The sequence below is a fragment of the Aythya ferina genome (assembly GCF_964211825.1).
Source record: "Aythya ferina genome assembly, chromosome: 1".
NCBI lineage: Eukaryota > Metazoa > Chordata > Aves > Anseriformes > Anatidae > Aythya > Aythya ferina.
Window position 1 is genome coordinate 113,289,614 of NC_140296.1, and position 14,012 is coordinate 113,303,625.

Consider the following 14,012-nt stretch of genomic DNA (forward strand, 5'->3'; position numbering starts at 1 on the left):
GTCTCACTTGGAAATTTCTATATTTACTTAATGACACCAAACATATAAGAAAATTTCAGTATATCAAAAACCACTTGAGCTGACTTTTGATTCCCAATTATCCTCCCCGCTCATCTTAGATTTCATATAATAAACTGAACATAGAGCAACCAAGTTAAAAACACATGAATAACGTTTTGATTTGTCTGAAAGACAAAATAGTTGAAATAATGAAAAATACGATACAAATGTAGAATAGATGAAATGTATGAGGGATATGAGTGCAAGAATTGCCCTACGTGTTTATTATATTTAGAGATAATAACGAAAAAAAGACACTGCACTGAACAGGAAAGTAAAGAAAGCGTTTTTTCCTTTGTAGACAACAGAGGGTGTTGCTGGAGAGTTTTAACACATTTTCTGTCAATTAATGGGTATACTGTATTTTTTTTTTTCCTTCAAAGTATGTAAGATCTAAATGGTATTTTGTCAAGTGCCCTTGTGCAGAAAGTTTGACTTGGAAAGCAACGAGCCCAATAAGTCTAAATCTAGGCAGCATCACTTTTATGCAAATTGTGATTTTTCTCTGGTTTTGTCAGTAAAACATAACAGAAAAAGCGATTACACTTTTTATATATGAGCTTCTTCCCAACTTTATGTTCAATAATTCTCAATGCACTAGCATTGCTTTATCTCTAAAGAACAAAGGCTTTTCGAGTTCATTTGCCCACAATAATATTCCCTTTACCTGTGCAGCTGACTGTTTACATTAAGCAACATCTGTGAAAAATAAAAGTATCCCAAAAGCATACAAATATGATAATTCTGATGAGCAAATTGAAATCATGTTACTCTTTGTGGATATAAAGCTCAAAAAAGTGTGATGGATTGGCATCTCTCTACTGAAATTCTCTGGCACTATTGACTTCAGAGATGATACCACACGGGATAGGTTTTAAAATTTACCTTCAATCCATTTGTTTATATATTACTGTACTTATCTGTAAATTTAAATTATTCTTCCATCAATTTGCCACCTATATGGTTGGCATTAGAGTCCATGTCCCATTAGGAGTATTGCAATTTAGGAAGGACGAAGGCAATAATAGCAATGACCAGAATCTTAAAAGCCAGGGCTGTGTATTCCTGTTCATAGCTCAGGGAATTGGGGCTGTTTATTTGTTTATTTACAAAGACTTGAGAAATGGGAGAAATTTTAATGGTTCTGGCATATCAAAGTAATGGTTATAAAATGGGCACTAACTCCTTTTTCAAGAGGCAAAAAAAAAAAAAAAGATGTAAATTAAATTAAAATAAAGTTAAGTTAGATCAGGAAAAAAAAATCTACCACTAAGGACACTTGGAGAGCAGATTTATTTTTTTTTTTTTTCAAGAGAGGCTATGAACTCTTTTATCTTGGAGTTTGTAAAGAATAAGCATCTGTCAAGAAAGGTACCTAACAAGATCAGTTTTGGTCAAGGGCATGGACTTAATGACCTCTTGAGGTCACTTTTCAGATTTATTTTCTAAGGTTTCTCTGTCAGACAGATAATTTAACAAAAAAGCCCTGAACAAATGTGTCAAAGGGCAACAACCTTTCTCTGTTGGTAACCCATGCTAGAGTCAACAATAAATTGAAAGTCACCATATCTTATTACCAGTTGCTGAGCTGCTTCGTTTTCCAGGCATGATATTGTGCTATTAATGTAATAACCCAAAAATTAATAACAGGGCATATCTTGATATAAAATTGCACTTATATTACATCCACTATTTCTACTATTATTTGTAATTTCAGGCTGCCAAGACAGGCAAACGCTCAGAAAACGCATGATAAAATCTACTACTAGTACACTAATGAGTGTTGAGTTTCACCCAGACTTCTTAATTAAAAATATTCAACATGTAAGCTAAGATGACTGGTATGCTCTACCAAGAGCAAACACTTCAGTTCAAACACCAGCCTCAGCTCTATCATGCCAGAACACCACAAAGAGGAAGACAAGAGCATGTATTTAAAACAGGAGGAAAGGGGAAAAAAGTGTTTAAAATAAAGCCTCTTATGTTCAGATTTGTATTCCCTTTTCTCTATGCTTCAATTGTCCAAAAAGCTGTAACTCTCTAACCTCTTAAAACTGTTGGTCAGTTACTGTCAATAAAGAGTGTATCTGTGATTGCAGAAAGCAGTCTGGGCAATCAATCCTTCATTTCAGCCTGGAATCATAAATCTGGTATTTGTTTGGCTTTTGGGAAGGAAAAGGTTATGGCTGATGTCCATCAACATGGTCCTATTTAGCCATGGCTGCGCAACTTAGAGCTTGGGGGAATCAGATTCCACAAGTGCCTGAAGGCCAGTAGATGCTACAGGAGACTGAAAATCAGACACTTTGTAGTGACGAAACTCCCTGGTGTCTGGGAACATGACATGAATTTACTTGCTTGGGAAAACAACAACAACAAAACCCATAATTCTTCATCAACATGTAAATATTGCCTTAGTTTCCAAAATTTTGAGAAGCATAAACTACTCTGAGTAAGCTGGAAGAAACTCAGCAGGCAATCTAAATATGTTTGCTTCCTTCATATACATGGCCATATGGACACAACATAAGTTTATCTGGCCAACACCCATAGCGATATGCAGTTACACTACTTTTTTTTCCCTGAAAATCACTACTATATGGTCCCAGAAATGGACTTGGGACATCTGTATGTAAAGAAACAGTATCTATCTCATCAGATACTGTTTTGGGGGAATAATACTTTGTGTATAAGTTGGAAGGTGGAAAAACTGGCACTGACTTTAAGAGATGACATTGATGGCTTTTTATGTAAAGCCTTTCTGAAGTGCTCATTTTTAATTATGCTACGCCCATAAACATTATGTATCCTGTCCTGCAGACTGATGAATCTATTTATATATGGAAAACAAATACATATTATTAGGAGGGCTACTTATGATATAAAGATCTCTCTTCAGATTTTTTTTTTTTTTAATGGGCTGCTTACTGCATCAGTAAATGCTATTTGCCTTGCATTTAGTCCCAGGGGACAAGGAAAAGATGAATCTGTGAAATTGACTGCTCCATTAACTTAGCTTTGTTTTAAATAGTGATAGTACTGCTGTGCACAGACTGCCTCAGAGTTGGAGGGGCAGCTAAGTTGACTTTCACAAACCTTGTGAACCACAGTAATATTACAGCAATAAACCATACGACCTGAGACACTGCAAACCCTCGTGATAAGGTAACGCAGCTAACCCCAAAATGTTAGAAATACTTAGACAAACAAGATGCCACGCTACAAGTATATTTAAACTTTGAAAGAAAAGCACACGCATGCTCTAATGTTCAGCGAAGTACAATCTTATGTTAATTCCAAATCAAGAAAGCATTTTCCGTAGTATTCTCCTGTGATCCAATTGGATTTAAACTTTTAAAGTGGTTTGCTGAACTGGATCCATAAAAACAATGAGCTTTTTTTTTTTTTTTTTTTTTTAAAAAAAAAAAAAAAAAAGGAAGGAATTATTGAAAAGAAAAACCTGAAAATGTGGCTCCTGACCTGAGTTTTATTATGCTTAGCCTCTCACTAAAATCCCTTGTGTTTTTCTTGAGGTTCTTTTGGACAAGAGCATTTCCTTATTGCATATGAGCATGTTCTGAAAGCTATGTAAGCTGCCCTCTATTCTCTCACAGAGTTCTGGCTAAGGCTGTGAAAAACTATTTGGAGAAGTAACCCAGAATACCAAAATTACTTCTCTTGCTTGAAGATCTCATTACTTCTGTCATACTTGAATGCAGTTAAATGAATCCCTTCCTCTCAAATCTCTACCTTTTTATAATTTCATTCACACTTGCATTTGTAAAGGAGAAGGCAGGAAAAAAGTCCTTCACGCAAGTACGTCATTGACTCAAGTAAGAGACAGAAAATGCCTTTCTGCACTGGGGGAGGAAGGAAGGTGGTGCTCCTGCAGAATCAGCCTAGGAGGAACTCACCACTGTTCAGCGTCTTCCGTTGTGCTCTGAATACATGAGCTACCACATGTAGAACATGAGGGCAGCATGAAGTGATGCTACAAATGCATTTTGGAAGCTCGTACCACTGCATAACCCGCTTTTCATCCGTGCTTCCCCTTCCAATTCCTATCCTTGATGACTATTAATAGGAAACGCTAACTGTAAACCCACATGTAGAGTTTAGGCTGCATGAAACTAAGCCACGGGCTCCAAACAGACGGCTTTATAATGTATACTAAGTCCCAGCTTAATATATGCAGAGGACCTACAGGTTTTGCTGTTGAACCTACCAACACTGTCACTGGAGTAGAACGTAGGGACTTATTTTTAAACTGCCAATGATTTTTAGAACATTTAGAACTTTTAGGACAGCTTTTTTGAAGCTTCTTAGAAAACGATTCCTCCATTTTCAGAGCTCACATTTGTCCAGTTTTGGTTTACCTCTCATTTTCACGTGCACTTGGAGCTAAAAATATGTCCAAAAATGAGTTATAAAGTAGGATATATTGTTGATTCTTAGAGATTTGCTTTCTGCATTCATACACTCTACAATGCAAGTTTAGGAAGTGTACATTTGTGAATGAAGACTCCTTAAAAACTCACAGTGAAATATACTGCTCTTGGACTTAGCTTTTCAATAACACCCTTCTCTATCTATACTCATTCTCTATTGTGTGGTAAGCAGAGCTCTGCTGCCTTTACTGAAGATGATGGAGAACAGTGCACTCTTGTGGGGCAAAATTAAAACCAGCAAGAACCAAATCTATCTTTTCTGAAAACAATCTAAGTTCCTACAAGCAGCTGAGTAGCTGCAGTAAGAGAGAGTGAATAGTGTTTCATTTCACTGGGCTATTCAGAAGATACACTGAGCACAGAAGCTTGCTTCTACATTTTTTTTTCCAAATGAATATCTTTTGCTGTGCACTAGGAGTCTGTCTCTCTCACATCTCATGATTTTAATTCAAATAGTAAATTTAGAGAGAAGCAAAAAAAAAATCAATAATAAAAGAACTAGTAATTTTCAATGGATTAAAAATCAATAGTACTTCTCTCATAAATGCTTTAATTTAGCAGGAAAGCTAACACTTCATGATCATCTGGCTCAATGAGACAATCTGCCACTTCACTTCAAGAAGCAAGCAGCACGCAACCTGTCAAGAGCTCCATTCTGCATTGCAACATGGACAACTCGATGTGATGAGGCTTTCCGTAATCTGGCTCCTCTGCTACAAAATCTGCTCATTTCAACAGTTTGTTTTCAGTAAACCCAACAGTCTATGGCGTCTGCATGGCCCAGACAACCGGTTATCAGACAGACAACCCTTTCCTGCTAAATCAATAATTCAAATCCAAAGCAGTGACCAAAATCAATCTAATGGCCAAAGGTCACTGCAGTCTGATGGATGTGTGGTGACTGGTATGAAATGAGTTTGTGCTTTCACTCAAGGCATAATAGTCACCATTCCATTTAAGGAAAATATAGAAAGCATCTTCGCAGTTGATACCTTTTTCTGTGCTGACAGATTTTAAAGAGAAACACAAGTGAGTCTGAAGTCTCTTTTCGCTCTTAACCATACTGCATCCAAGAGTGAGCTGTGTGCTGTCATTTGAAAAATGGTCTAGTTATTTGCTTTCTTTGGGAAAAAAAGTAGATGTGTGTGCTACTAACTATTCATATGTATGGAAGTCAGCTATAAATATGATTTAGGAAGTTGCAGACCTTTGAAAATTTCCTTTCCAGTCACAAGTATAAAATCAAAGATGTAAAACAGTACACACAGTAAAAAGATATCTTAGGTTCAATGTATCTGATGGTCATTACCTGCTCCAACAACTTTATCAATTGATATATTGGAAGCATCTAGTTCCTTGGCAAATTCATGTACAGCTTGATTGGGATCTTCATATGTATGTGGATCTACGTAAGTTCGCAGGCCTGGGAGTTTTACTGTGTAAAAACAAATTCAGAGAGAAAATGTTACTTAGACTTAACTAATCCTTCTAAAGAAAGCAAATGAGACAACAGAAACCAAAACAATAGCAGAAAAAGGTACACTGCTTCTTCACATACCAAACAGCGTTTGATGACTCTCCACAAATCTTAATATAGAGTGAAACTGAAGCCATTGATGTAGTTATTGCATAGAAGTTTGAAAAACACTGCACTTGCCATATTTGCTTGTCAAATACTAAAATACTACCTGCCCCTCCCAGCTTGCTCTGTTTAGATGTTGCCTGATTTTTTTTTTATTTTGTATTTTTAAGAACTGCAATGAGACATAAAACTAAATGGGTGATGCTACAGTCAACCTGAAAAGTTCTCAGGAATATACTACAGAGAGCACTTGAATTCACACTTTTTCTTTCTGATTCCTCCAGCAAGATGCATAAGAAAACTACACATGAACGCTCCCCCCCCCCCCCCAGTTCCTATGTTAATACTGTACGAGGATGGTAGCCACATTAAAGTTGGGATCTAGCGCTGTTACCCTAGCATTGATGCCATTATTTTGTCCCCTTGAACAATCCCCTCGCCAGAGGTTCCTCTGTTTGCCAGAGGCGAGCACTGGTTCTAATGACCGAATGATTTTAAAGGTGGTTTCAAGCTGTCCACATCTCCTCCTCCAGCAGGATTGGAAGCAGAAGCATATTATCATTTCCAACCCTTCTCTCCACAAAGATGCTGAAAGTAAACCATTCCACCTCCCCGGCTCAAGCCCATGCTTGTGCTCATACCTGGTAACTTGTGTTTGCCTCTGAATTCATTTTAGAAAGCAAAGATATTTCTCTAAAAAATAGTGAAATACCCAGTACATCTGTCTTGATGTTTGCTGCTTCTACCACAAAACCTGAGCTCCTGGCTGGACATGTATTTTGGCTTTTCCTAACTGAATCAGTTGGTTGTGTAAAAGATATTAACTCCTCCTCCAAACATTGCCTTAACCCACCTAGTAATATCCTTTTCAGCTTGGCATGATTATCCTGCACCCAACTGTTGAGTGCTAGCATACTTAAACACAATTTGTTGTGGCTTGACAGATGGGAAAAAATACCTTTCTACCATTAGTTAGAGCTTGCCATTGTTTTGTCAAACAATCCCAAGTGTATGTGGAAAAAAAAATCCATTTTATGGAGATTTATTGGCCTCAGAATTGACAAAGAAATAATGAAACCGAGTTCCCAAGCTAATTGCCACAAAAAAACAAAGCAAACTAAGAACCCCGCTCTTAACAGAAGGGCTGCGTGTGTGCAGCATTAAATGCTGAGCGTGTTTCCTTCAAGAGTCTGATGATTACAGAATTACTTGCAAGTAAAACAAAAAGTAATTGGCTGTATATTGCTGTTGGTTAAAAACCTTGTAAATGCTCCTTTCCGTCCATGCTGAATGTACGTTACTGGCTCCCTCATACCCCCAATAAAAATAACAACAATTAAAACCTTCTGCTCTGTGGGGATTTTGGCTGCAGATTTTTAATGCTGACCCCAGAGGTTCCCAAGATCAGGTGATGGTGACTGCAAGGAGAATAATCCCTTCACACCAATAATTAAGGGCAGCCTGTATAGTAACTGGGTTCTGTCATGAAAAACAGATAATAAACACATGCACATGTGTTAAGCTGTACTACTTTACAGCTCATTCTGTGCAAACATAATAATTTACATTTTCATTTTACCAGCATGAATTGCCCTAAGGGTAGCAAAAAAATAAAAAGGGTCTAGCCAAAGAAGGCAAAGGGAGAGGATCTGAGGAGGTGAAACACATTTTTGCTCCTTTGAAGTAATATTATAGGATTTGTAATAAGGCTGCAGGGAATAGTTCATGGCTGGAGCCTTTTTTAAAGTAATTCAGAATAAACTGACTGAAATAAACCAGCTGCTGTATTTGAGATGCTGAAAGTTTACGACAGCCAGGGAAGTTACTTTACCAATTTTTAGTTCATAGGAGCTATTTTCTTATTCTTTGAGGAAGACTAGTTTAGCAGAATAATAAAGTTTCAACAGCCAAATGCATACATACACACAAATTCTAACAGATAAATGTCTGCAAAATCAATAAATCATTTTCAATATTTTCTAACAAAAATACCAGATTCATGATCAGCTCTGCTTTGACTACACAGTGGATCAGCATGGTGCTGCTCAGAAAACAGTACATAAATATCTAAAGCCAAATTAAAAGGAATTTAATCCACAGGAATTTAACTGCACTGACATGTTTAAGAATAGTGATTGCAACTTTCCATTGTGTGGGAGTAAGGAGAGCAAACTCTGACCTGTTATTTGTCTTCAACACTTTTTTTACTGGCTGCTTTTATTTTATAACCTCATTAAATTTGGATGATGAAGCATTAATTCTATGGGCCACATGTAACCGTACAGATTTATTTTTTTTCAGGCTAGTTGGTTAGCTGTAGATGGGCTGCATAAGGGAAACCCGTGGCTATGGCTTGCATATCCCTTGACAGTGCAGGGGACGGAGCACACATTTGTGGATACAGCTCTCTGGAGATAAAGAAGGGCTCCTAACTTAAAATAATAATAATACGAACAGTCAGAGAACAGTTATTCCACTGCCACTGGGATTAGGAAGCAGTTCTCATTTCCAACTACTGCTGGTAAATCCCTTATTAAAATGTTAATTCAATTATATTTGGTGGGGAGGCATATTTGGGGGGTTGGGATGCTGACACCAGTGGCTGTCTTCTTGAGGGTGGTATGGAGTCACTGTCATGTACAAAAGGATATGCATGAAAGGAAAATGCTTCAGCATAAACCACATTAAACTTACAATATGCTAAACAATAGAAATATACAGTTCAATGTGGTTTACACAGTATAGCAGGGTTCTTGGCTGGAGCTGAAGCAGCTTTAAAGACTAACTGATGCTTCTTATTAAAGGCATGCTCATTAGACACCAAGAATTCTGTGGGTGGAAATAAAGGAGTTTCCAGTCCTGGTGTTTATGAATGGCACTGTCTGCTCTGTGCAAAGATGAAAAAATCAAAATGCAGTGATTAAAAAAACATGAATTTTCTCCCATTCCTAATCAGGAGTTTTAAACCATCACCTTCCTCTCCCTTAAACTTCTCCTCCAAAATTAATTCATTCCTATTTTGAAGAGGTTATGGGCAGAGCTTTGATTGTGACCTTGTTTTCACAATCCACAACTCCTCTGCTGTGGAAAAGCACTGCCGGGTTATTCACCTCACAGACCTAGGCATGGAGAGGAGCTGCCACACTGCAGCAAGACCTCTTCCTCCAACTATGGTCATAGCAAGTGACTTCTTCTGGGTAACCACAGTCTTGGGCTTAGAAAATCGGTTCCTCCCTCAAGCACTTCCTGGATGGGACCTTGCTGCATGCTGTTCCTTTCACAGGACGCAGCCGAATGACCCAGGAATGAAGGGACATTTAGCCTCAGCAAAAATGGGTATGAAAAAATCAAAAATGGATATGCTTTGGGTTTGGCTTTGGGAGAAGTTTCAAGAGTAACCCAGATTCCTCAGGATGAGCATTAACTATTTACATTTTTTGTGATTCCAAGTCAGCAGAAAGGCTCTCTTCCTAGCTGCGGGTGAGACCCACAGAAAGCACAGACATATGCACTCTGGCAAGTGGAAAATCAGGTCTTGAACAAAACATAATCATAAAGAGAGCTGGATTAAGAAATCCCATTAATTTGTGGGATGTTTGTTTAGTAGTTATTCTTAATCTAAGAAGCTACTCCAAATCACTTTTCAGCCTATGCTTACAACAATTCCCAGATAAATTTATTATCAGGTCACCTTTGTTAAGCAAGCAATTTTCATGGTCCCTTCAGCAGTCATCAAGACCCATTTCATTGATTTTATATTTAGCTTTGAGAAAAAATGTCATTGCTTAGATGTTATACAGTTGATAAGGAGGAAGTTGAAGTTACACTCTGCATTTCAGTAATGCACAGCAGAATCAATATCATATTGCTAACCACATACCTTGTTTGAACATAGACTGCAATGTTTTGCTCATTACTAACCTGAACATAAATGAATGAATCTGAGGCTAAGACTGATTGTTTGGGGAAAATCTGCTTACCCACAAGAGAAGAGATAATTCTCTTCCCAGTTTCACTCTGGTTTAAGTGAGTTATGGCTTTTTTCTTTTGCCCTTTTTTTTGAAAAACAACAATTATCTAGGGGATGAATTCAAAAGATCTGAAAGCATTAGAAGGCTTCAGTAACTTACAATGGCCGTTCCCAAAATGTAGTCTTTTCTCATCAGCACCATGTTTAGACTTCTTGTATCCACAGAATCTAGAAGCAATAGAGGGGAAAAAAAATGAATATAGAGAATTGTATACGTTAACTGCAGGTGGAAAAAGAATAAAATGTTTTTCCTCCACAATTAAATGCCTGTTTGAAAGTTTAATGATATTTACATTCTCTGTACCCTATAGAGGCATGTTATGTTCTCAGGGAATTTGAGGAAATTGGCTAATGAGAGGATTTGTTGATTTTTGACCCCTACAGTTTAATTTTACAATTGCCTAAGAATGTGTTTATAGCATTTTTTAACAACTGCTGCATGATTGGGGTTAGTGGGCTCATTACCTAGCATAAAGCAGTGCTCAGAGCTCCAGGGGCAGCAGACAAAGGAGAAGGTGCAAACCAGCCACGCTCCCCCTGACGATGCCTGATTTGCCATGCTCATCAAGGCCCCACAAGGAAATGCAGGAAGGAGTAAATGTGCAAAACAGAGGACAAACTAACCTCCCAATCAGGACGTACACCACAACCGTAAGGAGAATGATGGCAACTGCGGCTGAAATGGCAATCATTACCACCTGGCTATTCTCACTGGAAATGGAGAATGCTGAAAAGTTAACACAAAAATATATAAATAACCCCCCACGCACAAAACATTAATTACACCACAACTGACACTCATATAGGGAACAGACAGATTGAGTCATCACTATACAGCATTTGGTTTCCTGCCAAATATTTAATCTGTGAGGTAATTTTTCATCAGACAAATAAATACAAGGGAAGAAAATGAAAGAAATCTTTTCTTTGAAAATTTACATGAGTTGTTGATCCTACTGCTGATTTTTACTATTGCTGATTGTAGTAACAGCTGTTAAACTGATTCTTACACATACATTTATACACAGAAACATACATACCATGACACACATATTGTTTTGTTACAGACAATAAGGAATTTTTCCTCTGTAAGAAATCCCAGCCAGTAGATAATAACCAACCTTACTCTCACTTCCATGTGATGGAAAGTGTTTTAAGGAATTAGGCATTGCAATTAAACCTAACAGTATCACTGAAGCACAGATTCTACCTACGTATACAAGACTTATCTAGGTTAATCAGTGCCTATAGAAGAAAAGAAGGGCTTTTTTCTCCTTACTGTGGATACTTCGCTGCAGTGCCTAAGCCCGGCCTTGGGCACACTAGGCTGCCATAGACTGGACACCTTTAGAGCTTTGGTATGGTGAAGCATCTTCTGTAGACACCTATCTATCTTTGAGTAAGCAGAATTAGGCTTCTCACCATAACATTTCAAGTTAGTTGTACACAGTGAGGTGAAAGATAGCCCTCCTGTTTCCCATAAATTGGGCAGTTTGTCTGTGTGATGCCTGGTCACACCTGTCCCCATGGGGAGAACCGCACTTGTGTTGCTATGACATGGCAGCAGTTAACTCAGTTATGTGAGTTGGTGTTTATCTGTATAATTTGTGTGTTCTTTATTGAGATACATGCAATGCTCTCTGCTGACACCTTCCACATTTTAGGTTAGTTACTCTACCTTTTCTCCCTTTTTCTTTTATCTTTTTAAACTTCTATTTTAAAATTACTTTAAAAGCTCATCAACTTCCAAGTTATGATATCTTTTATCATCACAACTGATTTCTTCTCCTTGTTGTACTCTGTCCTATTGTGAGTTTCATCCATTATGCCAATACTGCATGTAATCATAAAAGTAATTGTTATTATTATTATTATTTTCCTTAAACAAGGACCTCATTTATTTGATTTCCAGAAAGCTGAGGTGGGGGAAGAATAAGGGGAAAAATGAAATACTTAAAATATCTCAAAAACACATAGATGTTAAATGCAAGACCAATTGGCTCATGCTTCTCTTCTTAGTTAAGAATTTATTTTAGCAGAACATTTCTCACACCATGGGTTCTCAAGCCTTAGCATGAGTACATGAAAAAGCCTTACGAGTCCATATCAGAATTATAGTCCTGAGTTGTCTTACAACTCTAAACAGCAGATACAACTCTGCCTGCCTTCCAAAAATTAAACAGTCTTTAATTATGCAGCATCAGCCTACATTGGTAACTGGTTACCTAAACAAAGGCAGACTTTTTGATGCATTAAGCCACTTTCACCTTCTAGCAAAGAGAAGGTCTGATTTACTACATAGTACCAAGTGATGAGAATGTAACAATTAGGATGAAGAGCACCATTACTTTCTGATGTAACAACAAAACTGGTGAAGAATACCAATAAGGTCATCAGGTAAGCAAGTGCTACTATCTAGGCATTAGAGAAAAGAAAAAGGCAAGAAAATCTAGCAAGAGAGAGAAGGGAGTCAAACCACCCAGCTCTGGGACCAGCAGCTTAACTGAGTGCATTAGTTTCACCTCAAAGCTGCACAGCAGACATCAGCTGCACAGAAACATAGAGAATTATACCTTGACCCACTGGAGTAATGGACCAATATAATATTAATTCTTTTGGGGCACAAGGTTTAAAGTCCATAGGGTCCAGGCCACAAACTGAATAGGTATTATACCTAGCCCTCCCTCAATGGGATTTGCAGCCTAGGAAGGTATTGATTCTGGCATCAGGCTGCAGTAGGGTACAGAATGGAAGAAAATAACACCTGTGACATTTGTGGTATATTCTTTACAGCATATTTCAATTTTAATGATAAAACATAAAGTTATATAGTAATGCTACCCAGAAAGACACATCATAAATAGTAATGAGTTGCATTTACTAAACCAGAAAGGGAATGAAAAGAGCCACTCAAATCAGTCAGAAACTGGCCAGGGAGTCAATTTAAACCATTTGAACAAATACATACAATCTGGACTGGTTTCAAATTCAAACTTGCGGCTGTTTGTCCCATATCCAGCTGCAGTTCGGGCTCGAATTTGGAAGACGTAGGTGGTATCAGGTTTGAGGCCACTGATAGTAACGTTGGTGCCCTTAGCTCTCAGAATAGTATAGCTTGTCTCTTGTTCCTGCTTTTGGGAAAAGAAATTATCAGATTACAACCACACCCTAAGAAACAGAAACAAGAGGTGCTCAGTACAAAATGACTACAAATCACCTGGAGAGCACTGGCATATTTTTTGAATATTTATAGCCTGGCAAATGCTTGCACAGCCATTCATTTCCAATCAACTAAAAATCTGTTGATTAGCAAGAAATCTAAATCATTAGAGCTCCTACGGCCTTGCACTGTAAATCAAATACTAGACATGCTGAGCATACGACATTTCATTAAATGGCTTTGTACCATTTTGTCCATACCCTGTAATACAACAAGAAAAATGAAGATTACAATTTTATTTAAAAAACATAAAACAGATTTGCCTACTGCACTCAACTGGAAGTTGTAACAGGCCAATTTAGAGCTTTTAGGGCCCTGCAGAGCTATTGCAGGACTCAGTTTTTACTACTTCGTGTTTTACAAGACAGTGTGTACCCTTGTAACAGTCAGAACAGCAGTCTGCTCAGACTCCTTACCCGAGCTCTGTGAACAGGCTAATATAACCAGTTTACTATTATGCCATAAAAACTATGAGCCTGATGCGTCAGTCCTCATTTGGGCAAAACCCCACTGAACTTGTTCTTGAACACGTCTAGGGCTTCAGTAGCCAGGAAGGACACGCATATTTGCTCCATATGTTTTTTTGCTGAAGAACAAGGGGAGCATCCAGTACAGACGATATTCTCACAAATAGACACATATTTCTGACATACTAATTTTTTATATGAAATA

At 37.8% G+C, this 14,012-nt stretch overlaps 1 protein-coding gene across 4 annotated transcripts in view; it reads right to left on the bottom strand.

The window, feature by feature from the left end:
* Nucleotides 1-14,012, bottom strand: part of EPHA3 (EPH receptor A3) — a 237,752-nt gene that overhangs the window by 41,313 nt on the left and 182,427 nt on the right. For 3 of the 4 annotated variants that reach the window (XM_084511168.1, XM_084511165.1, XM_084511167.1), the window contains 4 exons: nucleotides 13,089-13,251; nucleotides 10,745-10,847; nucleotides 10,221-10,288; nucleotides 5,818-5,943 (listed from right to left, as the gene is read on the bottom strand). In XM_084511168.1, the coding sequence (XP_084367294.1) occupies nucleotides 5,818-5,943; nucleotides 10,221-10,288; nucleotides 10,745-10,847; nucleotides 13,089-13,251 (460 nt within the window). The remainder of the gene's footprint in view (nucleotides 1-5,817; nucleotides 5,944-10,220; nucleotides 10,289-10,744; nucleotides 10,848-13,088; nucleotides 13,252-14,012) is intronic. The other variant, XM_084511166.1, reaches the window with a different exon arrangement.